Genomic DNA, 27,410 nt, shown 5'->3' with positions numbered 1-27,410 from the left:
CATGGTTTTATATAGTGGCATTATGATATTTACTGTCTTATTACCTATTCTTTTCCTAATGGTTCCTAACATTCTGTTCGGGTTTTTGACTGCTGCTGCACGTTGAGTGGATGTTTTCAGAGAACTATCCACAATGACTCCAAGATCTCTTTCTTGAATGGTAACAGCTAATTTAGACTATATCATTTTGATTGCATAGTTGGAATTATGTTTTCCAGTGTGCATTACTTTGCATTTATCATCTGAATTTCATCTGCCATTTTGTTGCCCCGTCACTTAGTTTTGTGAGACCCCTTTGTAATTCTTAGTTTATTTCAAAGCAAACTGCAATCTTGAGTAATTTTGTATCATCTGCAAACTTTGTCACCTCACTGTTCACCCCTTTCCCCAGATCATTTATGAATATGTTGAACAGCACTGGTCCCAGTATCGATCCTTGGGGGACTCTGCTATTTACCTCTCTCCATTCTGAACACTGGCCATTTATTCCCACCTTTGTTTTCTGTATTTTAACCAGTTACTGATCCATTAAAGGACCTTTCCTCTTATCCCATGACTGTCTACTTTGCTTAAGAGCCTCTGGTGAGGCTTTCTCAAAATTCAAGTACACTATAGCCACTGAACCACCCTTGTCCACATGTTTGTTGACCTCCTTAAAAATTGGTGAGGCATGAGTTCCCTTTACAAAAACCATGTTGCCTCTTCCCCAACATATCATGTTCATCTATATGTCTGATCATTCTGTTCTTTACTATAGTTTCAACCAATTTGCCTGGTACTGAAGTTAGGCTTATTGGCCTGGAATTGTCAGGATAGCCCTTGGAGCCTTTTTACAAAAATCAGCATTTCATTAGCTCTCTGCCAGTCATCTGATATAGAGGCTGATTTAAATGATAGGTTACATACCACAGTTAGTAGTTCTACAATTTCATATTTGAGTTCCTTCAGAACTCTTGGGTGAATACCATCTGGTCTTGGTGATTTATTACTGTTTAATTTATTTGTTTGTTCCAAAACCTCTTCCACTGACACCCCAATCTGAGACAGTTCCCCTCAGATTTGTCACCTAAGAAGAATGGCTCATGTGGGAATCTCCCTCACATCCTCTGCAGTGAAGACTGATGCAAAGAATTCATTTAGCTTCTCTGCAACGGCCTTGTCTTCTTTGATTGCTCCTTTAGCACCTGGATCCACAGGAAAGGATTGCTACTCTTCTAATCTCCCTCCAAGCTCCCACCTCGATCCACTTCTTCTCTTCCCCTTACAGTTGAGGACTGGGAAAGCTGCAATTGATTTTATCCTAATATGATGTCACCAGTGTGGCCACATGTTTCCATAGGAGGAAGCCAGGATCTGTTATTTCTAATGTAGGAAAAACACCATGACTCAGTTTGGGTAAATTGGCGTCAGTCCGTTGACTTCAGTGAAGCTACACTGATTTACACCAGCTGAGGAGCTGGCCTCTTGTCTTTTACTATCATAAAGTATCGGTAGAAAGTGCCACACACACTTCTCCTTTTGGATTTGCAGCTCATCTTTAATTAAGAGAACAAAATTAGGGACAGGAGAAACAGAACGAGAAGAGTTTATATCTTACAAGTAAGGGCTTGTCTACACGGAAAGTTATTCTGGAATAAGGTATGGAGTGAATTTAAAGTGCAGTAGTTATTTCAGAATAATTCCCTAGGTGGACACTGTTATTTCAGAGAGCTATTCCGGTCAATTTCCCCCATGTAGATAAACCTAAAAGTTGTTTTCTTTCCTTCCATCACCATCCCTTTTGCACATGTGTGCACGCGCACACAGAGGATAAGTCTAATGAAGATGAGTGCACCCATTCATTCTGGGTCTGGAGAGATCACTGCTTTCTTGAAGAATTTTTCTCAATCACTCCTTTAAAAAAAATACTGATGCCACCGTTGCAAGTCTGGGCTTGTTTTCCTTGACTGCTGAAGTGGAAAGAAAAGGACATGACCCAGAAAATGACACAGCAGAGAAAACATAGGCAAACATTGCAATCCCAGTGTTTACTTTCATCTTCAGCTTGGCAGAGTGAAGCCGTGCTAATGTGATATCACATACTCTAGTCACTGCCAATGGGGTCACTGTACTCATGAGCTCTTTTAGCCTGCCTTTTGAGGGAGGAACTAATGTTGCTATTTAAAGCTGAAACCCTTGCTCAAGTAGCACCTACTGCAGAAAAACTACTTCAGACACCAGTGGGTTGTGTATGGCCCACTCCTGTGGGAGTGTTACAGAAACAAACCCAAGAATAGATTCAACACACGCATTAGAAGATCTGCTTAGAGTATCCCCAATATATGTGGAAACTTCCTTCAATCTTACAGAGTTATAGAAGTATCAAAGGGATAAGTCTGGGTAGTTTGGAGTAGTGTCGTTTGAAAAGGGAGCTACTAAGTTTAACACACTCTTTCATACAACTCTAAATGGGGAGGCTTCTGCTTCTGCTTATTAGAGTTTTATCAGGGGTGGTTTTAATACCTCTTCTTGCAGATGATATTCTCCTAGAATGCCTGACTGCAAGGATCCAAGTGGTTATATAGATTTTTAAAACCGAGAACTGCATGTTATTGTCTTCCTCACCTACTGTGTAATGCCTACTGCTCAGATGCTCTGCGATGTGTGTGGCACATACTCCTAGAGAGAGAGAATATAGAAACTTGGATTCGGGGGAGGGCAAAGGCACTTTTTACTTCTGACTTTATTAGGAATTTGGTAAACGTGCATGAGGAACTATATGTAGGAAATGAAAAAGGGCCCCATTAAAGAGTAACCCCTCTTTCTGTGAGTTTTTTAAGGTAATGAATGATCTTGTGCTTCTTTTCACTAAGTACTTTTTAGTGCACCGGGAGAATCTGTCAGTGGATAGTGTCTGACTGGACAGTGGTTAAGGCCTTCCGTGCTCATTGGCTTTGCAGAACTATAGCTCTAGCCCCAGTACAAAGTATACCTCTGAATGAGCAGGTGGTGTCCCCACACAAGGCTTCTTGTACCTCCTCAACACCACTCAAGTGGTTTGAAAGGATTTGCACAGACCCTCTGCACTAAGGTGAATTTCTCCCATATCAAAGAGTGAGACGGTGGCTAGAGTGCTTTGAAAACCCCCAAAGCATCTCATCTGTTATACTGGATCGATGTGTAACAGTGAATGCCACTTACAATGTAGAATTTTATCACCGTGGTGATGATGGTTTCTAACAGGCCAGGTCCAGAAGATCCACTGAACCCAACAGGTCACTGGCATGAAAATAAAACCCTTCCCATTGATATATATTTTTGCCACCTGCTAACTGGAGCAATGAATCCTTTTGAATGGAATGTCTTATACACTGGATAGTGAGTGCCTGCTGCCTGGGATAACTGTGAATGTGTACTGCATGCCAGGTGGTAAGTGCAGAACATCCTGGTTTTGGCCCCTTTGCTGTTAAAGTATTTACACTCTCAGGCCCATTAGCTTAGATAACTAAAATGGCAGTGAAATCATTCCTTCCCTCCAAGCAAGTGACAAAACTCTGAATGATTTCAAGGGGAGCAAGATCTGTACCTCATGCAACCGTCACACAGTTCTTCCTTTCATGTCCATAGCATCCTGCTCTGAATGGATACATGAACCTTTTTCCAACATCTGTTGCCAGTTTAACCCCACTAAGCTAAAAGGAAGCTGAACAAATCAACTCCAAAACCTCTTCCTATATTTGAAATGCCACAAAGATGCTTAGGGGTTTTTGACCATTTAATAATCACTGTCATTGCTTACCAGAGTGGGCCAGTAAGACTGGGATTCTAAAATGTTTCGTGTTAAACTGACATAGTTCCTTTTTTACAGCTCTTTGATGCACGCGATCTGTATGCCGGAGAAAATTTCTCCAAGGTGCTGAGTACCTTAGCAGCTGTAAACAAAGCTACTGAAGGTATGAAAACTTTTATCTTTTTTTTTAAAATACTACCTCTAAGTATGGTCTGCTATTTTTAGTAACTCATGATTTCTAATTATTGTCAAAGGTTTGGCAGACAGAACTGCCCACCTGGAGCATGTGGTACAGTGGGATTAACATTTGCATTTCTAGTGATTTAGGACTGAAATGTGCTGCCTGAGATATGTATTTTGGAGGTTAGAATCTTGTTTGCACTATGGCCCTTTACATGGTTCTGGCTGTATAGATGGACCTTCAAGTGCATCAGCATAAATGGGCCTTAATATAAATGAGACTCTAACCCCAACAAATGCAAGCATCACATTTTAAATGGTAGATTTTAAAGTTTGAACAAAAAAGTAGACCCATACGCATTGGACATTTGTCAAATGTCTAAACACACAGAATTGCCAGACGCTCAGTCCAATGTATCAATGACCTTTGCTGTCCCTAGTGTAGGTATGTGAAGTGTGTGTCCCTGATCAGGAATCAGATGCCCACTATGTGCACTGTGCCACTGACAGTACTGTCTGCTCTGGTCAGTGCAGGAGCAGGTCATCCAGGCAAAGCAAATCTGGTTTGTCCCTTCTCCATATTTAGCTGTTCTCTAAAATTTTCCTCATTCTTATTTTCTGTCAAATCAGATATAAAGTGAGAAGGTTCAAAAGCAAACCGCTAAATATCATGAGTGTGGAAACAGTCTTACTTTATTAGGTAGAATTCCCTGCACCCCGTACTGACCGTAGGAAAGAATTACATTCCTGGCACAGTCTGTTCTGGAGAGTGTGAGGGGGTGAGAGGAGCAGGATGCCTTAATGGGTAGGTTTGGCGAGAGATCTGCATTTCACAGATCTGAAAAGAGGTTGGAGGCAGGAAGGTAGTTATGGCCCCAATCTTGCAACTGGATCTGCACAGGCAGACCTCTGTGCCCAGTGGCAGGATTGGGGCCCAGAGAATTCTGCAAGGTTACAAATGGCATACTTTAAAGCCCCTCATATTTCCTTATTATGTTGCAAATTGCATCTTAGGTTATTCACACAGAAAGAATTTTAAAATCCAATTTGCATTTCTCTCAGGGTGGGAAGGGACAATATGCCCACTCTTGCCTAGTTAGTTGTGCTGTCGAGTCCTCTTGCACTATTGCAGTGCTGCAGGGGAACACTGACATACAAGGAAGAAACCTTCTCATTGGAATTAAAATGCTATAGAAACATTTTTGCTGAGCTGAGGTTGTATAAAACCACATTTATACAAAACCTAATTTTGGGGCCTGAGCTGACCTGACAATGCCCCTTTAAAAGAGGTCTCCCTTTCCTGAATGATGCTCCTCTTAGAAAAGAAAATACAAGTTCTTACCTCCAGGTCTCCAGCTGATCCACTGTTTCAGCTGGTTAGTCAGCTGTCTGAGAAGCCCAGGAACAGCAATTCATCCTCAGTGCATCTTCTTAGTGGGCCTATTAAATGAGAAGACCTCATGGGGCCAATTCAGAAGATCCTTGTGGGCCAATGGGATGCTAGTACAAAATGCAGGTCAGTTGGAAGGTATGCAAGGCAAATTTGCATGAAAACAGGATCTTTTGTTTTCAGTTTTCATCTGCTCTGGTGCTTTTCCCCACCTGAACTCAGAATCCTCTCTGATATTGGCTGGTTGGCTTTTGAAATTATTATGACCATCACAAATGAAGATTTATTTCAGCCAAAGGGTGAACTGCAGGAACAGATAAACATTTAAGAAACAAAGATCCTGTTTTCAGCCAGTTGAAACCATCTCTTGTATCCATTAATTCCTTAGTGCCTTTGGATGTACACAACATACATCAAGCAAAATAGTTCCCATATGGCCTCAGCATATGTCCTACATCTCAGAATTGGAAAGGAAGAAAGTCTGATATGGTAGAAGAAATGTTACCAAACATAATGTAATTGGAAAAAGTTCTGTAGTGTCATCAAACTTCATAACAAGTGATGTAATTATAGAGCTAGTGCTATATGCTATACTCTGGATTGTTGCATTCGCTATTATTATTATTATTTATTATGAAAACGTAAATAACAAGAGGACTATTTGCCAGCAAACTAGATGTTTTAGGAAAGAAGGTTTCTGCCTAATACATTTGGGAGATCATTCAAGGCTATTATAATCTCTGTCTGCTGTATATGTCTCAGGTATTTCCAGAGCGCCAATCCTTACAGTGTTTATGGTCTAATAACAATAGTTTTACATTGATATAGCACATTTCTGTCCGTAACTATTTACCAACTATTTACATATAGAACATCTGAAATGCATCCACCCCGGGGGGTGGGGGGGGGCGGGAAGAGGGAGGGAGCAGAGGGCACCAACTATCTGGAATGCGGTAGGCTGCATAACAGTGAAAATCTATTTTGTCTTGTGAATTTTAGTGCTTTTGCTTTCATGAGCACTGCTTGCTGGGGATAAGCTGTCTCACTTTCCCTACACATCTGTGCTCACGCAGCTGCAGTGCCAAAGCACAACTGCTGCATTCACCCACTTCGGAAGCTAGTTGCCCCCACTAGCCTGCATGAACATGGTAACAGAAGACTTTGTTCGTACAGTCGTTGTAAAAGTTGGAGCCTTGCTCTGCTGTGTAATAGTCACTGTCGTGACTTTACCAAAGGGGCCAGTGAAACTGGGATCAGAGGAAGTTTCATGATAAACATCAGTTGAACACGCGCTTTTTCTGTTAAAAGTTAGCATAGCTTGATGCCTGTGGCATTATTAATTGCTCAGAGGGAGAAAACCTTTGGGAAAAGGAGAGAGGTAAAAAGCTATAGTTCTAAAATGTCAAACCATTTGGTGGCTTGGCCCAGTTCCCAGGAAACAGGAGACCTTGTCCCAGAAACCACCGCCACAGATGGCACAGATTGGCTCCCAGGTGTGTGGTCTCACCAGAGAGGCCCAGGACTGAGTGGAGCACTGGGATGAAACGCCTCCTCACCCTGGGGTCCCTCCAGTTCGGACTGAATCATCTTAATGGGACAGTGCAGGGAAGCTTGCCCTGATGCTGCCTGGCTGTCCTGTGGATAACAGAGGTTCCCCTTAGTGGCTGCTCTGAGCACATACTTCCCCACACACTCCATTTCCTCATGCAGAGGACTTTGTGCTCGCCCTCAATGCATTTACACACCCAGACCAGTGTATATTTGTGAAGCCCACATGCGTGGTGACTTCATGGATGCAGTCGTGCAAGGTAACTCTGATTTTCCATAATAGTGTGTAAAGGTAGAATGCAGGAGCTCTCTGCATTGCATATCAAGTGTTAGGCTTTCATTTTAGGGGGGAAAATCAGGCTATAATAATATGATCTATCAGGCTGTGATGATATGCCTAAAATAGCATCATCCGGCTCTGAACAGAAAACTCAGCTAGTTTAACCATATTTTGACAACATATGGCGAGCTACACGCAGTACCATTCCATTTTGGAGCAGGCGTAAAGTAGGATGTCAATTTGATGTAACATAAATGATAGGTTTTGCTGCCAAACTGTCAGAGTCAGTTTTACATTTGTCCCTGGATATTTACATACATACAGAACTAGTAATACAAGGAGGTAAAACTTTAAAATCTACAGTAACCAAATCATTTCCTTGATACTGTTGTTCATGACTTGGATAGGTTGAGGAATAGAGACTTGTGGTTTATGTACTCTGTCTTTTCAAAACAAATCATGGGGAAAACCATCTAAAATTGGCCACATGCCAGTCCTGCCAGTTTGCCCACCCTCAGAACACTGAAAACAGATGAAACAAGTCTGATCAAATGTCAGCACGTTTTAGAGAAAAACACCCTGTCTTTGCAAAGTGGGTTTTCATCCTGTTATTGCTACCAACAGTACAATTCAAGGAGCTAAGAATTAGATTTCACTTTGTGTGCATCAGGCAATCCGATTACATGGGGGTGAGGAAAAGAAGGAGTGGTAGAATTAGTCATGAACATTGCCACAGATAAGGTGGTACGCAGTGTAGCCGCTGTTTGTCGCCATGAGAGAGAGCTCTCCCACCAACAAAAAACTTCCACCCCCAATGAGCAGCGGTAGCTTTGTTAGCAGGAGAGCGTTCCTGCCGACAAAGCGCTGTTCATACCAGCGCGTTTCGTCGGCAAAACTTTTATCTTTCAAGGGTGTGTTTTTTTTAAACACCTCTGAACGACAAAAAGTTTTGTCATTCAGTTGCTAGTGTGACAAAGCCTTAAATGATCTGGAAAAAGGGGTAAACAGTGAGGTGGCAATATTTGCAGATGATACAAAACTACTCAAGATAGTTCAGTCCCAGGCAGATTGCAAAGAGCTACAAAACTGTGTGACTGGGCAACAAAATGGGTGACTGGGCAACAAAATGGCAGATGACATTCAATGTTGATAAATGCAAAGTAATGCACATTGGAAAACATAATCCCAACTATACATATACAATGATGGGGTCTAAATTAGCTGTTACCACTCAAGAAAGAGATCTTGGAGTCGTGGATAGTTCTCTAAAAACATTCACTCAATGTGCAGTGGCAGTCAAAAAAGCTAACAGAATGTTGGGAATCATTAAGAAAGGGATAGATAATAAGACAGAAAATATCATATTGCCTCTATATATAAATCCATGGTATGGCCACATCTTGAATACTGCGTGCAGATGTGGTCGCCCCATCTCAAAAAAGATATATTGGAATTGGAAAAGGTTCAGAAAAAGGCAACAAAAATGATTAGGGGTATAGAACGGCTTCCATATGAGGAGAGATTAATAAGACGGGGACTTTTCAGCTTGGAAAAGAGATGACAAAGGGCAGGGATATGATAGAGGTCTATACAATCATGACACATGTGGGGAAAGTAAATAAGGAAGTGTAATTTACTCCTTCTCATAACACAAGAACTAGAGGTCATCAAATGAAATTAATAGGCAGCAGGTTTAAAACAAAAGGAAGTATTTCTTCACACAACGCACAGTCAACCTGTGGAACTCTTTGCCAGAGGATGTTGTGAAGATCAAGACTATAACAGGGTTCAAAAAAGAACTAGATACATTTATGGAGGATAGGTACATCAATGGCTATTAGCCAGGATGGGCAGGGATGGTGTCCCTAGCCTCTGTTCGCTGGGAGTGGGCGAGAGGGGATGGATCACTTGATGATTGCCTGTTCTGTTCATTCCCTCTGGGGCCCCTGGCATTTGGCCACTGTTGGAAGACAGGATACAAGGCTAGATGGACCTTTGGTCTGACCCAATATGGCTGTTCTTATGTTATATTTAAACGGAATAAGAGTACCTACAGCAAGCCTTTAAATCCCTATACTTTACAGCTTCTTGAAATGATAACATCTGCCTTTGCTTCATTTGCAAATGACAGCATATGAAACTCACATGATTTGATTATTTTTCCGATAACATGGAAACGTGACACAGTAGCAGAGGGTTAATGAGAGCGATAATTTCTTGAAACATGATTTCTCTGCTTGGAAGCATACGAGTGAAAATTCTGTTGTGCAGGGGACCGGATAGTTCATGGGATTGATAGTGGTATAAGCAGTTTCTAATACTTATGCTGCTGGTTTAAATGTAGCTCAGGTCTGTAGTGACCAACAGGTTTTTATCACCTGACAAATATTGTAAGTGGCTAGAGTAGAAACAAGTACTATAAACGTATTGGTCGTGAAATATAGCCATAAATACCAGCCACCCACTTATCTCCCACATCTTATGCAGGTGGCATTGAGAATAGAGACCAAGAACTTAATTCCAAAACTGCAAGCTCTGTCTGTTGGAACAGAGGAAGAATCTCCACTAGCTGTCTGTAGGGATTTATTTTTCCTGTAGTTTTCTGTCAGTCATTAGAGAATGACCTATCATAATCTCTTATCATGCTAAAATGTAACACATTTTAAACTATTTATTTACATGGTTAATGGCATTGGTCCAGTCAAAATAAGCACTGCAGCATTCAGCTGTCTGCTCTGAGCCCCTAAATATTTGGGGACTTTATAGTTCTGTGCATTTATTTGTTCTCTTACTTGGGAGGAAATAGAGACAATTTTGTAAAACACAGATTACATTTCAGTTTATGTTTTTCCTTCAACAGATCAGCCATCAGAACGGCCATGTTCACGTTTATCATCTCATAGCTCGGCTGCCAGCAGCTCCCAGACTAATTTACACGGAACAACATCTATAACTTCAAGAGTGTTAAGGAGGCAGTCGAAACCTGTGGTACTCTTGATTTAAAATCTAATATCAAGCATAATGGTGACAACCATTGATCTATCATAGAAAGAGGGAGCACATTCTAGTGACTAGAGCAGAGGACTGGGAATCAGAGTTTAAGGCCATGTCTACACTACCCGCCGGATCGGCGGGTAGTAATCGATCTATCGGGGATCGATTGATCGTGTCTCACCTAGACACGATCAATCGATCCCCGAATCGACGCCCCGTACTCCACCTTGGCAGGAGGAGTAAGCGGAGTCGACGGGGGAGCCGCGGCGGTCGACTTGCCGCCGTGAGGACAGCTAGGTAAATCGAACTAAGATATTCCGACTTCATCTATGCAAATAGCGTAGCTGAAGTTGCGTATCTTAGATCGACCCTCCCCCCCAGTGTAGACCAGCCCTGAGTTCTGTTCCCAGCCCTGCAACTGGATTGCTATATGATCCTGAGCAAGTCAAAGGACTTCTCTGAGCTTCAGCATATCTGTCTGCAAAATGAGTATACTAATACTTATCTGCCTCTCATGCCATTGTGAAGGTTAATTATTGCTTATAAGAGACATTAAGATCCTCTGATGGAAGGTTTTATATAAGGGGGTGATATTATTGCTGTTATAAAAATGCAAACAATAGTATCCTCATGACCTTAGTATAATTTTGGTTACCCCTTGAATTGGTTTCTAATACTCTTTAATGTTTGTTTCCTTAGGAGATGGTCGAAAATGGTAGTTATCAGTTGGTGGTAAAGGCCAGGTTCAATTTTAAGCAGACCAATGAAGATGAGCTCTCGGTGAATAAAGGAGACATTATTTATGTCACCAGAGTTGAAGAAGGGGGCTGGTGGGAAGGTACATTGAATGGAAAAACAGGCTGGTTCCCCAGTAACTACGTCAAAGAAATCAAGTCTGCCGGTAAGCAAATCTTCAGTGGCTCATTGAATCACAGGATAATGCAGTTTTGTCCCTTGACGCCTTTCAGGAATTGCAGTTATTTGTTAAGCACTGTTAGCGTGCTCAGTGCTGTACCAGAAATAGTGACCGGAATAGGGATAGAAGGAGACAGCCCTGCCCTTTGCACGCCTTGCTCTGCAGCTTCTTCCCACCTCGACCCAGCACTCCCGTCTGAAACTGCACAGCCCCAACGGCACAGAGTGGGAGCAGAGTAGCTTCCCTGGCTTTAGAAACGGGAAGAGCATGCTGTGCTGACTCCATGGCATTTCCCTTCAATTTTAAGTGGGGGCCAGTTGGTCTCTCCAGTTTCTAAGCACAGAGCTCGCTTTCTGTTGAGGACCTTTCTATGTGTCTGGTGCATATTTTCCTTTTGATGTAGCCATTCCTGGGAGCAGTATCATGAACGCTCACAATTTCAGCGTGGAAGCCAGCAATAACTACATGGCCATAGGGAACGCTTCCTTTGTTTATATGTAGCTCTGGCTGATTTCACAGAGTATGCTTTATCTAGATGCATCTTCAGCTGCAGGCACCATAAGAGAAGAGAACCGGTCTGATGAAATCTTAACTCCTTTCAGTTTTGCCTTGAATTTCCTGTACATTTTCAGAAATTTAACTTTTCATAATTATGCAACAATCATGACGTCAGAACTCATCCTGGTTAACTGCCCTCTTGTGGTTCCAATTCTATTTAAATAGAGCTCCCCATGTTAGATCTGTTACGCCTTTGGAGCCACTTTGTGATGACGAATGTTGTATTTTTGGAAACAAAGTTTTACCTTTTAATTATTATTGTTTATTACAGCAGGGTCTAGAAGCCCTAACCAAGATCGGTATATTATTGTACTAGGACATAGGTATAGTTAGAGACAGTCCCTGCCCTGAAGAGCTTACAATATAAATAGACAGTGTGTGTGTGTGTGTGTGTGTGGGCAGGGCGGGGGGGGGCGGGACTGAGGCACTGAGCGAGGAAGTGACTTGCCCAAAGTCACCCAGCAGGTCAGTGGCAGAGCTGGAAATAGGTCTCCTTATTCCCATTCCAGTGCCTGGTCCACTAGCCCACACTGCTTCAGTGTATCTATGAGTTTATTTCACTACTGGTGCAAGTAGTGATACATAGAACGCATCGCTTTGATACATGCGGAGTTACAGGCAGCAATATAAACATGGCCATAAGATCAGTCCTTCCGCTATTTCCCGTTGTATAAGGAAAACATAACAGCTGCACCCAGACTTTACAGTGGAGCCATAGGGTCTGTCTCCACTTCAACCCCCCTTTCCCCCGGCGGCAGCGGGTCTCAGAGCCTGGGTCAACTGAGTCGGGCTTGTACAATGGGGCTAACGCTAGAAGTGTAGATGTCCTTGCCTGGGCTCTGAGACCCACCCTCCTGGCTGGGTCTCAGAGCCAGGCTCCAGCTATGCGGGAACGTCTGCACTGCTGGTTTTAGCTGGGTAGTGTGAGCCCCATGAGCCCAAGTCAGTTGACCAAGACTCTGAGACTTCCTGCTGCAGGTTTTTCAAAGAATGAGTCTATCAGGGAAAGCCGGGGGGAGGGTCCGGGGGAGGGGGGGCGGGACGATGAAACAAATGTCAGTCACATGAAGCAGAAAAATGAAGGTTTCTTAAAGAAAGAGGAAGGGGCCACACTGGAGCTAATCTCCCAGTGAGCCCAAGAGTAGCACGACAGCCTTTTGATCTGTAAATCTGTTCGCCTCCAATCCTCCCTCTAGTACCCAGCTGAAGTAGCTCCACAGGGTGCTAGGGATTCACTGGGCAAAGGCTGCAGGGCAAGAGCAGCAGTAATAAGTAGCCTGTATGCCAGCTCTAGGCCCTGCCCCTCCCCCCCATATCTGGGGGTGGAGATGGACTAGAGAATCCACATAGCTGCTGAACCTGTAACCTCACCCTGCCTCCTGACACCCCCCCATTCCCGCGCCCTGGTTCATGTGCTCATGCCAGGAGCCCGTCCAGAGCTGGGCATGCAGAAGGGATTGGCTGTGTTTGTCAAGGGCCTCAAGGCGTATGGAGGAGGGGGCAGGTTTGGGCTGTCAAGCAGGAAGCAGTTACCTGTTCGCCAGGTAACTGCAGACTGGCTTGTGACATTTGAGTGGAGGTGGGGGTGGTTTCAGGGAGCTGTTGCCCCCCCCCCCCCCCCCCCGTGCGCTGAGTTTTGGAATCTGGTTTCAGCAGATTTTTAAAGAGTGGGGAAAGTTTTCAAAGGTGGGAGCTTAAAGTTAGGCCTTTAGATCCATATTTAGGCACCTGCCTGATCCAACTCTCATTAAGTCAACTGGAGTCTTTCCATTGACTTCAGTGGAGCTGAATCAGACCCTTTGTGGCCAGAATTTTGGAGGTGAGCACGGGTTGTTGCCATGGGTTTTTTCCCTATTTTGGGGATAGATGGACCTTGTGCTGGCCCTCTGCACAGGCTTGACAATAGCCCAGCGTGGACAGGCCCAATTTGTATAGAGAGCCAATGAACCAAACTGCAAACCCTGTATAGGATGGAAACCACTTCAAGCCAGGGGGTGCAGCAGCAGCCCCAGCGCCCTTAGCTCCAGCACCTATGGGCAGGCCCTGTGCCCGCTGTTCTGCTAACGTCTTGCAGGGTTGACCCTGCCCAGACACTCTAGTGTCATGCAGGCACTGCTCGTTGGGCCAGGCTTCATGGAGGGTTTGCAGTCTGCACAGAAGGGGACGGCACTAAAATGGCCTGAGTTCTTCACCTGTGACGTCTGCCAAGACATGGACTCTGGTATCCCGAGGGAAAAAGCCAGTACATACACATGCACCCCTGTCCCCTAAAGCAAGTTAAAGCTCAGAAAGGGCCTGAACCAAAGCCCCCTAGGCCAAGTTAATAGAGGCTGTAGATAAATTTGTTGCAGGTTTATAATTAAAGTCTCTATATAACACGACAGCAGATGTTAGAACATGGATATTAACTCTCATTGATTCAGTTACCTTTGCAGCTTGATTGCATCTGCAGAAGAGTGTCGCTCTGCCTTTTTTCAGTGCTGCAGTCGCATGATGCTATTTGCGCTCGCGCTGTATCTTCAGTATATTTTTGGGGCCATAATGTCTACCGGTGTGGAGTAAAGCATCATCGAGTGCTTTAAGTGATGCACAGGGACCCTCCGTGGAGGAGACAGGAAATGCTGCAAGGGCAATAAATAGAAAATACAACAAGCTGCAGTCTGAAATATGCTCAGTTTATCAATTTCAGCTTCTCCCCTATTATCTGTGTGACTGTGAGTGTGCTTTGGAGATTGGAAGAAGAGCACACACAGGACAAAATACCACTGTCTATTCTGCCTGGCAACTCTCAAGCTCTTCCTACATGTTCAGAGCTCCCACTAACACCAAGGGGAGCTTGGTACACCAAAGGAATGCAGGAATGAGCCCGTGGGCAGCCCATGTATGGGCTGATTACCTGTACAGATGGAGGAGCAGGGCATACCATCAAACCCGTTCTTCTAGACAGAGGAAACAACGCCCGAAATGGAAACGCCTCCTGGCAATTACCATGAATTGCACAGTCATAATGTGATTTCTTAGGCCCTTAAAGTTAAGAGCAGCTAAAGGCAGAGGCATTGTTCTCTTCCTTGTGAACCCACAGCGATTTGTCACTGCATGTTGTTGGCATGGTTAGCTTTTTCTAGGGAAAAGAGCAGTGCAACAGTGACTGTGAAGTGCGTGGGAAGGGGACAGACCAAATGGATAAAAGGGGCTACTGTGAGTCATCTTAGCAAATGGATGTAAGGGAAAGATATTCCGTAGGTTGAACTTTGAGCCTTTCAGCTTTGGTCTGTTCCTCCCTTAATTTCAGTGAGGATTTTGCCTTTCAAAGGACTGCAGGGTTGGACCTCAACTTGCAACTTCTATTAAGGTGTGTTTAAATAAATCATGAATTAAAGATGGCCCACAGCAAAGCCCAGAAACCCAGAAGTCCCCAGAGTTAGAGTGTCTGAAATCTGAATTCTGCGGATTGGCTGAATCAAAACCCCTGCTGCAAAACCCCCCAGCTGTTGCACGGTTGCCAGTTATTTCAGAAAAAACTTGTAAATACAGTATCATAGAATGGCTGTGTTGCAGTTCTGTCCAGACTTACACAGCTGTCAGTTTCATGCATGCATTCACTTTGCTTCAGGTTTCATTTAAAACCCCCTGCAATTGGGCTTCTCTTTTTTTTCTGTGACCTTGTGACTTTTTGCAGTCTGCTGGACAAGATACAGATGTGGATTTTCCTGATAGGATGATGGCAGTTCTGCTTTATAATTTACAGGGTTTTTTGTTGTTTGTTTTGTTCAGATAAACCACTCTCTCCCAAAGCATTAAAAGGACAGGAAAGCCCTCAACTTACAAAGAATTATTATACGGTGGTAAGTTTTAAAGCACTGATCGTATGTTTTAATAAGCAGAGCATTATATTTATCCTCTGGACCAGATCCTCAGCTGATATAAATTGTCGCAGCTTCACTGAAGTCCTTGGAGCTAATTTAATTTATGCCAACCGAGGATCTGGCAGTTTGTGTTTAAATTTAACTATTGAGACTTCACCGGTTCAAGATGTCTGCTTGGCTATCGAGAACGACACATATAAGATGCTACAGTATGTGAGAGAGAGAAACTCAAAATAGAGAGCCCAGATAGAAGAGCAAAGATGGAAGTTTAGTAAGTTGCTAGATTGGTATTTTAAAAAAAAATTGTTTTTGTTCCATTTTATTATTTCTGATGTAAATTATGTATCTTCATATAAGTCAGAAGGTAATCGGGTTTGTGATGGAGCAAGGCAAAATTAAACTGAGAGGTAAAATAAGCATTGCCCCATGGCATAAGAGAGAGTTAAAATATCTGCATTTGGACATACAGACTGGATGGCAGAGGTTAAATGCATTTGTCAGTATAGCAAAATATATTTTGTACAAACCAGCTGAAACAGCACATGCCCAGTGCTGAAAACCTGGACTAGGAACAGCCTCATCTGTCTCTAGAGCTTGATCTACAGTAAGAAAGCTGCTGTTCGCTGACAAAGGGTAACTGCAGTGGGTCTTGCTGCACCAGTGCTGAAAAAAGATTAACTGCCAAGGTAGGCAGGCGAGGCGTGAACCAACCATCAAGTGATGACTGAGCCGTGGTCTGGGCTGAAACAGTGTTGAACTGGGCTTAGTCCTGTCTACTCTTGCAGTTAAACTGTTTTGATCTAGCACTAGTCCAGTTGCATGTGATTTGTGTGTAGTTACTGTGCCTGCATGCTTCCCCAGTCAGTATTGGCATAGCCAAATAGCCACTTATGCATGCAAATGGCCTTTTGTGGGGGCAAATACCTAATCTGCCTGTGCATTTACATTATGTTCCAATAGCATAAAAGAGAAGTCAAGAAGGAGCAGCTTCTAAGGTTTATTTTTACTGCTTTCCTGGGACACTCTGCACCTTGTGAGATCAAATCTGTAATTTGAAACCTCATGCCAGTTTTGCACAGTTTCTGTCTTGCATTAGCATGTTCTTCAGGCATTAATAAGTCAGAGGTGGATTTAAAATATGTTTCCAGGTTGCTCTGTTGTTGGAAGCTGATGTTGTAGTCACGCACCTAGTCATTAGTGCTGAGATCTGCTCTTTGTTCTGTCTCTCACTGTAGGTACTGCAAAGTATTCTGGAAACAGAACGTGACTATGCTAAGGAACTACAGGCACTTCTGGGAACTTACTTGAGACCCCTCCAATCCTATGACAAGTAAGACCCAAGTCAGTCTGTGATGACACAACACTTCAAAGCCTTTTCACTTTTGAATATTTAGGGACCATTTCTGCTCTTTAAAGGTACTCATGCAAAACCTCAGAATGTCTCTGTGATCAGGAAAAGAAAGCTTGTGATAGCTTCTGACTCTTCCTTTTCCTGCATTTTTGCGTAGACATCTGATCGTGTGATGGATGATTAAATATGCAATTTTGATAGATATGATCACTACAGGCTCATACATGGAATTGTTCTCTCATGTGTATTCCCCTCCAATGTGCCTTATTTTGGCTGCTCAACTTTAAATGGGACCTCCTAGTCATTTCTTCAGTGGACATTATTTAGACCAGGCTATGATCTAGGAATTGCATTAATTATGGTTAGTCTGGCTCTTGTTTATTCTGAACTTGCTAACTAGTAAGCATTGCCCCGCTCTCTGTACATTGATCTGCTTGAAGTGTTTTCTTGTTCTCTACACATCATCCTGCAGTTATTGATAGCCAAAGTGATGTATGGACAACTGAGGGTCATTGTCAGGGTCTAGGTGCAGAAATAAGACATAGTCCAAAATGTTTTCCATCACTATCATGAGAAAAGCTGATGTGAATTTCAGATTCCATCTACATCCAATCACAAACTTAGGATTTTATCAAACCTTTGTCTTTCATTTGTCCAAACAATGGCATGTAGATATCTCTCTGTTGCCTACACATCAATAGGCTCACTGTGCATAAATTATTCCAGTCTCAGTAACCTGTCTCTTAGGCTTACTGCATTGGCTTTATAATCATCTGTCCTAGGTAGCAGCATAAATAGGCATAGCATGCATGCTTGGATAATTCCATCTAGTAGAGCCAGCCACCCTCTCTTTAGAAGTTGTGCAGTTGTAACCGCGGCGTAGCGGTATCTCTGGATTCTGATGCTGCATACTGTGAGGAGAATGTAGAACTCCAGTAGGTTACAAGCGCAGAGGTCAAACACATAGCCTTTTTCCAGTTTGGAGAGATCTGAGGGCAGAATCTCAAGCCCTTCATATTTATTAGGGGAACAAAGTTTCTGGTTTTTAAGTCACATAGTGTCCAGATTCCCTCAAACCTTTGGAACTATTTGTGTGGATAAATTCAGCAATGGAAAAGTCTCAAGACCCCAGCCTTTCTTCCCCACAGGATGCATGTTGGCCTTCTTAGTCACAATTCTTATCCTGGGATCCAGGGCACAACACTAGGTGATGTGACTTTCTCGTATTGCTGTAACAATCGTATCTAGAAGTCTGATTTATCACAGAACTGTAGAGAGCACAAAGGGGAGTAAGGCTGAAATGACCGAGGGTGCTGAGATGATGATGGGAAGACTAGCAGGAAGTGCAGGGAGCACAGAGATTGTCATTGTAATTTGTATGCAATAGCTCCTAAATGCTAGGTGCTCTACAAAGTCCATCCCTGGAAGAGGTTACAATCTAAAGCTCCAATCTTGCAACATGAGTCAGGGTTGGCCTGCCTATGAATACTATTCTGCCCGTATCTCTGTGTCTACATCCTCCTTCTCTGCCCCCAGAAGAAATCCTGTCTATATCAATGAGGACAATTAAACAATGTGAGACGATTACGGGATTAAAATACAATTCAGTTAATCCTTGATAGCAAACATCTTCTGTAAGGTATTATTTATGTATCATGAATTTTGGTTTTGTATTTCATTACATTAATTCGTGTTTCTGTTGGAACAAATATTTTAAATCTCCCATATTTTGAACAGGTTATTTGGAGATGTTCTCAGATGTTTTTTTTTAATAAGAGATTTGTTTTGAATCACTCCAAAGTACCTGTCAAGTACTATTCAGTATTTTAATTCTTTCAGGCTAAGCGTGGTGGATATTGCATCTTTACTGGGAAATTTTGAGGAAATATGTTCGTTTCAGCTAACACTGAATCAAGCCTTGGAAGAATGTGCAAAGTAAGCATCTGCCATTGCAATTAAGGGTGATGAGTTACTAACCTGTGGTTAAAAATAATACAAAGGCCTATTTATTAACCTTGCTCCTAGCTACTGTCTGTACATTTGTTTTAATGTAGAAGAAAATAGGAGGAGCTAGAGAAGGCTGTCATCAGTGCTCAGAGGGTAAGAGAAGGTAATAGAAATAGTGACATGTGTACCTCTGAAGTGTCTTCTGAACTGCCTTGCTTAGAAACAGAAAGTGAAGACTGGCATTTGCCTTTAGGAGACCGATGCCAAGTCCCATTGGAAGTCAGGGGAAACTAGGTGTCTAACTCTCGTAAGCCTTTTTGAACAGTATCAACCTAAATCTTTTCCTTTCATCCCAAGCGAATGTACCATCCCCAGCTGTCAATGTGACCAGGGCAGAGCCTGGGCTAGAACTGCGAGAAATGGATAGTTCTGTCCCATCCCTCTTACTGGGGATGGCTGAAAAGAGAAAAAGAAAGATGACTAACGGGATAGGGGTGGGGGGAAGCTGGTCAAAATAGCAGAATCATTTCAGACTCTGGGCTTCCTTTCTCTCTCTCATCTCCTATTCAAGCACTGCACAGAGCTTCTGAGGGAAGGAGCCATGCAGGACAGAGGCTCCTTTGCCCCAAAGCAACAGGCCAGAGATGTCGGAGAGAACACTCACACTTCATTAAGCAACCACAGCAGAGACCTGAGAGGCACTTCCATGTGTGTCCTCAGCTATGGAGTGTTTGACCAGCTAAAGTTACAGCACCCCAGCTAGAATTCTGAGCTAGAGCTGTCACTGAAGGCTCTAAGTGTGTTCTGTCTTAGGGTGGGCTAAGCACTCTACATCAACTAACAGATGTATTGGAGCATAAGCTTTTGTGGGTGGAAAGCTCATGCTCCAATACATCTGTTAGTCTATAAGGTGCCACAGGACTCTTAGTCTGGATCTGTAAAAAGCAACAAACATGGCTACCCCTCTGATACTTGACACTCTACATCAATGGCTCTCAACCTTTCCAGACTACTGTACCCCTTTCAGGAGTCTGATTTGCCTTGCGTACCCCCAAGTTTCACCTCACTTAAAAAACGACTTGCTTACAAAATCAGACATAAAAATACAAAAGTGTCACAGCACACTGTTACTGAAAAATTGCTGACTTTCTCATTTTTACCATATAATTATAAAATAAATGAATTGGAATATAAATATTGTACTTACATTTCAGTGTATAGTATGTAGAGCTGTATAAACAAGCCATTGCCTGTATGAAAGTTTAGTTTGTACTGACTTTGCTAGTGCTTTTTATGTAGCCTGTTGTAAAACTAGGGGAAATATCTAGATGAGTTGATGTACCCCCTGGAAGACCTCTGTGTATCCCCATGGGTACGTGTATCCTTGGTTGAGAACCACTGCTCTACATACCTGAATTTCTACCACAGCTAGCACTGACAGCTGGTTATGAAATACAGTGTGTCCATTTCACTGATGCTTTGTCATGTCTGAGGACCTGGCTCATTAACTCTTGTTTCAATGACATGCTCTGAAGATGTTGCTGCTTCTATTTGCAGGCTTCCCGAGAACCAGCAGAGAGTGGGAGGCTGTTTTATGAACCTGATGCCACAGTTCCGATCTCTGTACCTCACGTATTGCGCTAACCACCCTTCCGCTGTTAACGTGCTAACCCAACACAGGTCAGCAACGGCTTGTGTCGAAAGAGCAAACCATCCGTTTTTTAACAATGCCAAGTCCAGCCAGGGCCTTTGCCTGGGATCTCAACAACAGGATCCAAAAGCAACATGATTGCACGGAGCCTTTCCAAAGACCCTGTGTGTGTGCAGAGGAACCTGCCACCATGCAGAGCAACCTGTGCTCACCTGCCTCCACGGCAAGGTCACACAAGCATCTCACATGATACTGACATGCTGATATCCGGGTCTGATCCTGTGAGGTTCAAACACCTTCAACTTGCATTCACTTACTTGAGGGTGCTCCACACCTCTTGGGATCAGGCCCCAAATACGGCCTGAAGAGGCTTGAAATGGAGGTTTGCTCAGCAAACCACAAAGAGGCCACGCAGTTCTGTACGTGATTGCACTAATCACGGCAACATTCTCATTCAAGGTGTGACTCCTGGGCAGACACCTGCATGTGCCTTAGCTTTATATTGTCAACTGAGAAATAAGAGAGTCCTCTGAGTGGACAGGCTACTGCTGCGTTCCCCGCTGTGCTGCTTAGCTCCCCTGCACACAGCTGTGAAAGCAGTGACCTCAGCCCAGGGGCTGAGTTCTGGCATTTTTAAAATGGAGGCCTTTAAAATGTTTCTCTTGTAACACATGTGATTGTAATTTAGCCTAATTACAGTCCTGGCTATTGTAAGTGACTCCTTCATTCAGTTCATTAGCCAGAGAATGTTTAAAATGCGCGTCTAACTGATCTGTTTTGGTGAATACGCTGATACACACAAAATGTGCTCTCCAAAGTGTTATGAGCCAAAGCTGAGCATGTTGTGCATGTTTAGTAGGTACCAAGGCCAAAACAGACCATTGTGATCATCCAGTCTGATCTGGAAAACACAGATCATAGAACTTCCCCAAAATAATTCCTAGAGCAGAGCTTTTAGAAAACCATCCCATCATGATTTAAAAATGGCCAGTGATGGAGAATCCACCACGACCCTTGGAACAACTTCCAATGTTTAATTAGCCTCACTGGGTAAAATTTACGCTTTATTTTCAGTCTGAATTTTTCTAGCTTCAACTTCCAGCCATTGGATTGTGTTAGATTGGATTGTGTCCACTGGGTTGTGTTAGCCCTTTCTCTGCTTGATTGAAGAGCCCATTTTTAAGTATTTGTTTCCCATGGAGGTACTGTAATTAAGTCACTCCTCAACCTCTCTTTGTTCAGCTAAATAGACGGAGCTCTTTGAGTCTGTCACTGTAAGGTGCATTTTCTAATCCTTTAATCATTCTTTGGCTCTTCTCTGAACCGTCTCCAATTTAGCAACATTGTTCTTGAATTGTGGACACAGTCTTCCAGCAGTGGGCACTGGTAACTTAGTGATCTCTATCAAGTGTGTTCTCTAGAAAGGAAACCCTGCTTACTACTCCCAATGGGTTGTTCAGGCACCCAGCAGCAAGTGGATCCAGGGTGCCCATGCTTCATGCCACAGGAGAGAGGCCTAGCGGTGGTAGGCAGAGCCCTGGCAGTGCTTGGCATGCCGACGCTACAGCAGCTTGTAACAACAGCCCCTACTTGCCATCTAACATGAGCAACTGTCATTACAAATGTATTCTCTGGAACTGTACATTGGGCCAGCGTTGTGTCTGGGTCCTGGCACAGGTATGTGGGGGTGGGGGAAGGGTGCTAGGAGCCATCTCTCACTCCGGACTCCATGCCAAGGCCAGCTGCAGTGGGCGAGAGCACAGGTACTGCTCCTTCCTAGTGTTCCTGGGGTGCAAGTCACCGTAGAGGAACTTGGTTTCCTACCCCTGCAGAGCTGGCCAGTGCACTAGTGTGGGGAGGTGGCTGCACCTACCCATGGTGGTTGCACAGCATGCACACGCCTGCAAAGCACCAGAGTTTTCCAGGGGCATGATTGCCTCCCCCCCACCCCCGAACTCTCCTTGGGGAGCAGTAGCCTTGATCTGCCAGAACCCCAGCCTGGCCCTCTCTGGCCCACTGTGTTTGCATCAGCTGGCAAATGTAGAAGAAGCTGGATTTCTTTTGCAATGGAGTGTAGCTCAGAACTGGGCCACTGTTATTTGGATAGTGAAGGCATTAGTAAAACATGGCCCTTAGAGACTGGTGAACTTTCCTTGTCTCTGTTTATAGTGATGAACTGGAGAAGTTTATGGAGAACCAGGGCGCGTCCAACCCAGGGATTTTGATCTTAACAACAAGCCTCAGCAAACCCTTCATGAGACTGGATAAGTACGTCACCCTTCTCCAAGAACTGGAGCGGCACATGGAGGTAAATGAAACATAGCGTCTGCCGGGCAGATCATGGGTGGGGTTTTGTGCTGCCAAAAAAACTGCATTGAGAATTGCTTGTACCCGGGGTCCTTCTGTCTAGATATTGAGGGGGGGCCCCACTACTGTAGTAACTGAGCACCCCACATGCTTCAACGTATTTCTCCTCACATGCCCCTGTAAGGTAGGACAGTGCCATCATCCCCAATCTTCTGGCACGGAGGAATTAGAGGCTGGCCCAAGGTCACACAGGAAATTTGTGGCAGAATGAGGAACTAAGCTTGGGTCTTCCAAGTCGGAGACTAGCACCCTAACTCCTGGGCCATTCTTACTCTCAGGCCTTATAGCTGCGTCTAATCATGATGCTTAATCAGGTTCAAAGTGCTCTACTCTAACATGGGTCAGCTGAGCAGTGAGGGCAGGGCCCAGCTGGGTCACAGCCACTGTGCTGTCGCCCACGTAGAGACTTAGTGCGTCAGCTCCCCCTCCTGAAAGCTACAAGCTCTCAGCCGCTCATCCTCCAGCACCTTACCCGTGGTGGCCCTGAGCCCTGCCCTCTGGACACTGCAGCAGCAGGAGGGAGATATGAGAGGGCAGGGGGCTCTCGGACACCGTGGCAGTGAGGGCTATGAAAGTAGTGGGTGCCTAGGCTAACGAGATAGGAGGTGAAGAGGTGAGGGCAGCAGATTGGCCAGCACTCTCATTTTGAGCAGGGCAGATTTTGGCCTCTGCCCTGGGTCCCCATGTTGTGTCCTTGAGGAGCTGGACCAAAATAGATGTTTTGTTTGCAATTCTTGTCTGCGGCCACAAGAGGCCACTGCTCCCAGCGTAGCAACCAAAGGCTGCTCTGCTGTTGCGCTGGGCTTCTCCCAGCACAAGTGCACTCATTGTAGCCCACGAAAGCTTATGCTCTAATAAATTTGTTAGTCTCTAAGGTGCCACAAGTACTCCTGTTATTCATACCAGAGAGGCAGCTGCTCTGCTCAGGCACCAGGAGAATCCATGAACAGACCCTCCCAGTGGCAAGCGAGACCCCTGCAGGCAGCAGGAGCACACAGTGGGGAGAGGGCAATGAGGAAGGAGGGGATACAACCAGGGTGGGGCAGAGGAAGAGTGGAAACGGGGCTAGTGCAGGCAAGGAGGAGCTACCCCGGGAAAACTGCTGAGGTACAAGCAGAGTTGGTGGCACCAGATGGGGAGCAGGCCCCTAGAGGGTGGATGGGAGAGGCTGCTCACCCGCTGTGGGGGTGGGGATTTCTGGAGAAGGGTCTGGTGAGGCTCCGGTGTTAGGCCCCTCTTCCGGAGGGTTTGCCCAAGGCAGCTCCCACACAGCTGCTTGTGGAGTTGCTGCTGTCCCGTGTGCTTGCAGCACTGGGTGAATTGGCGAGGAGCTGTGACGCTCTGCGGCAGTCATGGTGGGCCACATGTGCTGAACGCAGGAGGCGGCAGAGAGTCCTTCACCAGAGCAGGGCTCTGAGAAATGCCCAAAGTACGCTCAGTTTCGAGGCTTGCTAAATAAGATATTTATATTTTTGGAAAGCTTCTACAGTTCCCCACAAGCTTCCATGTCGCTGGCTTATTTGGAAATTTGGCCCTAGCAAAATGTATCAAATGCTGACAGCAGCAGAGGGGTGAGAGAGGGGAGATCAGGTCACCTGGTTACGGCACCGGGATAGGATTCAGTCCCAGAGGACACATTTTATCCAGACTTTTTATCCAAAACACAGCTCAGCTCTGGGTGGGCAACTAGAGGCTTGTTCACACCAGGGAAGTGTCCTAAAAATGTCCTACCATTGTTAACCTAGGTTCAGGTGAGCCACTGTGTTAAAAACCCTAGTACAGATAATCCATCTGGTTGCTGACGCTGTTTCTGCCCAGGCCAGCTATGTCTGTGTAACCCAGTGGGCTCCCACCTTTTTATTCCCAAGATCACTTTTTGAATTTAAGGGCAACCCAGAATCTATCCTGCCCCTTCCTCAAGGCCCCGCCCCTTCCCCAAAGCCCCGCCCCACTCACTCCATCCCCCCTCTCTCTGTTGCTCACTCTCCCCCATCCTCACTCACTTTCATCAGGCTGGGGAAGGGAGTTGGGGTTTGGGAGGGGGTGCAGGCTCTGGGCTGGGGCCAAGGGGTTCACAGTGTGGGAGGGGGCTCAGGGCTGGGGCAGGGGGTTGGGGTGTAGATGGGAATGCAGGGTGCGGGCTCTGGGAGGGAGTTTGGGTGCAGGGGGGGGCTCCGAGCTGGGGCAGAGTGTTGGGGTTCAGGAGAGGGTACAGGGTGCTGGCTCTGGGAGGGGGGTCAGGGCTGGGGTTCAGGGTGCAGGAGGAGGTTTGGGGTGCAGGAGAGGGTACAGGGTGCTGGCTCTGGGAGGGGGGTCAGGGCTGGGGTTCAGGGTGCAGGAGGAGGTTTGGGGTGCAGGAGGGGGCATGGGGTGCTGGCTCTGGGAGGGGGCTCAGGGCTGGGGATTGGGGTGCAGGAGGGGGTATGGGGTGCTGGCTCTGGGAGGGTGTTCAAGGCTGGGGATTGGGTGCAGGAGGAGGTTTGGGGTGCAGGAGGGGGTATGGGGTGCTGGCTCTGGGAGGGGGCTCAAGGCTGGGGTTTGGGTGCAGGAGGGGGTATGGGGTGCTGGCTCTGGGAGGGGGCTCAAGGCTGGGGTTTGGGTGCAGGAGGGGGTATGGGGTGCTGGCTCTGGGAGGGGGCTCAAGGCTGGGGTTTGGGTGCAGGAGGGGGTATGGGGTGCTGGCTCTGGGAGGGGGCTCAGGGCTGGAGGTTGGGGTGAAGCCTCCCGCTGGGCAGCACTTACCTCCAGCAGCTCCCAGTCTGCGGCTGCCGCTAATGCAGGCTCCCTGCCTACCCTGGCTCCACGCCACTCCCGGAAGGGGCCAACGTGCCCCTGGGGGTGGGGAGCACGTTCTCTGCACGCTGCCCCTCTTTGAAAGCACCGCCCCCTGCAGCTCCCATTGGCCACAGCTTCCCGCTCCCGGCCAATGGGTGCAGTAGAGGTTATGCAGTAGAGGTTCATATACTAAGCTTCAGAGGTCCCAGGTTCGATCCTGCCTGCTGATGACTGCGGTATCTCCATGTTATATCTGCTCCAGGGAAAGCTCAGCCATGTTTTCTATAGCTGGGCTAAACAGGGCTTGGTCTGGTCTGCACATTGCACTTACATTCCTTCCAGCACCATCCCAGCTGTGCATGTCAGCAACGGCTAATGTTTCTAGTGTAGGGCCCAGGCTAGAGAGGGAACGGGGAAAAGAGACACTCCCCTACCTCTCTCACTGACTACTGCCCATGCTCCTCTGACTGCATGCCCACAGCGGTTGTGGCCAACACTCTAACCAAGGTGAGAGAAGAGCTGGAGGGTTGGTCAGACACAGATCACCTATTTTTGTTGGTTTCTAGATTGTGAACATGGTGAGTGGGTTTATACATGCTGCACCTTGTATGAGTGTATAAATCAAGGTGATAAGTAAATGTGATAGAAGTGGGAGTGGCTGTATGTTGTGAGCTTAATTTGTGCTGGGGCTTGCCAGGGCTGAGCCTCTGGGCTTGCTGCATCAGTTATGAAAGTAAAAAAATTTTGCTTGAGCTCCCAGCACCTATTTGTTTGAGTCCCAGCACCTGATTTGTTACAAATTAAGCACTGTCCTTGGCCCATCTGCCCATGACTGGCCCAGCTACAATGTCCAGCGACTGGGCTCTGGATTTTGGTTATAAAGAGTGTATAATGTATAGGCCAAATTCTGCCCACAGATCTGTGTGAACTACTCCCGTTGAAGTTGATGGGAGTTGTGTGTGTCTGTTCAATATCAGAACGGCCATATGCATACAGTGATGGAGGCAGAGACTAAGGGCAGTGTCCTGCCCTGATCTCTGCCCCTCTAGCCTTCTGTTCTCTGTGCATGTGCAGAGCTCCCACTGACGTTAATGGGAAGTCCATACATGGGAGGCGATGCGGTGGAATATTTCATACGCGAGTCAAGATCTGTTTTGTGGACAAGAGAGCAGAACTTTGCCCTATACAATCTGGCACTGGGCTGTGCCATTCTTTAAAAGCAATGTTTGGTTGAGCTGAAATGGTATCTATCCTTGATCCCTTTTCTTTTGTTCAACAGTTTTGCATCAGTACTTCACTTAGTTGCTTTATATCACATGAGGATGATGAAGGCAGTAGAAGAGTGAAGGATAGAACTTGGTGGGTCCTTCACCCCACTGGGATGTGCAGTTTCCCGGGCCATACTGCATACTCACTGTGCTGAATGCCTGCAACCCAGCTCCACATGGCCATATAGAATTTCCATGGCTTTTAAACCATGGCAGTAATGGGGGAAAGCTGCATTTCCAAATGCTGCTGCTATTCATAACTAACAAAGATTTCTTCCTTCGCTAGGAGGCACATCCGGATCATGAAGAGGTTTTGAAAGCATTCACATCTTTCAAGTCCCTTGTGGTAGGTGGCGATTCTCAAAATAGAGTGCTCCTTCTCTGTGCTGTGTTTCACAAAGAGTGAGTCAAGCCTGACATTTTCCTCCTTGTGAAAAGGTCTTTTAGAATGGAAAAGACGGGTTATGGAGACACCTTATTTGAAATTTTGCCTGACTTTGCCATCTGGTAGCATGTTCCAACAATTGCATTGTGATCTCTGTAGTGTGTA

General features: G+C 45.4%; 1 protein-coding gene across 2 annotated transcripts in view; it reads left to right on the top strand.

Annotated features, from left to right (window-relative positions):
* Window positions 1-27,410, top strand: part of ARHGEF6 (Rac/Cdc42 guanine nucleotide exchange factor 6) — a 55,223-nt gene that overhangs the window by 9,469 nt on the left and 18,344 nt on the right. The window contains exons 3-11 of one of the 2 annotated variants that reach the window (XM_065410379.1): window positions 3,848-3,932; window positions 10,028-10,128; window positions 10,861-11,062; window positions 15,410-15,480; window positions 16,737-16,831; window positions 18,692-18,787; window positions 20,357-20,479; window positions 22,620-22,758; window positions 27,147-27,206. In XM_065410379.1, coding sequence (XP_065266451.1) covers window positions 3,848-3,932; window positions 10,028-10,128; window positions 10,861-11,062; window positions 15,410-15,480; window positions 16,737-16,831; window positions 18,692-18,787; window positions 20,357-20,479; window positions 22,620-22,758; window positions 27,147-27,206 — 972 coding nt within the window. Of the gene's footprint in view, window positions 1-3,847; window positions 3,933-10,027; window positions 10,156-10,860; window positions 11,063-15,409; window positions 15,481-16,736; window positions 16,832-18,691; window positions 18,788-20,356; window positions 20,480-22,619; window positions 22,759-27,146; window positions 27,207-27,410 lie in introns of both variants that reach the window. The other variant, XM_065410378.1, reaches the window with a different exon arrangement.

Source organism: Emys orbicularis, chromosome 9, assembly GCF_028017835.1.
Source record: "Emys orbicularis isolate rEmyOrb1 chromosome 9, rEmyOrb1.hap1, whole genome shotgun sequence".
In the NCBI taxonomy this organism is placed as follows: domain Eukaryota; kingdom Metazoa; phylum Chordata; order Testudines; family Emydidae; genus Emys; species Emys orbicularis.
Note: the sequence above shows the minus strand (reverse complement) of the source record. Positions and strands in the feature narration are given on the sequence as shown.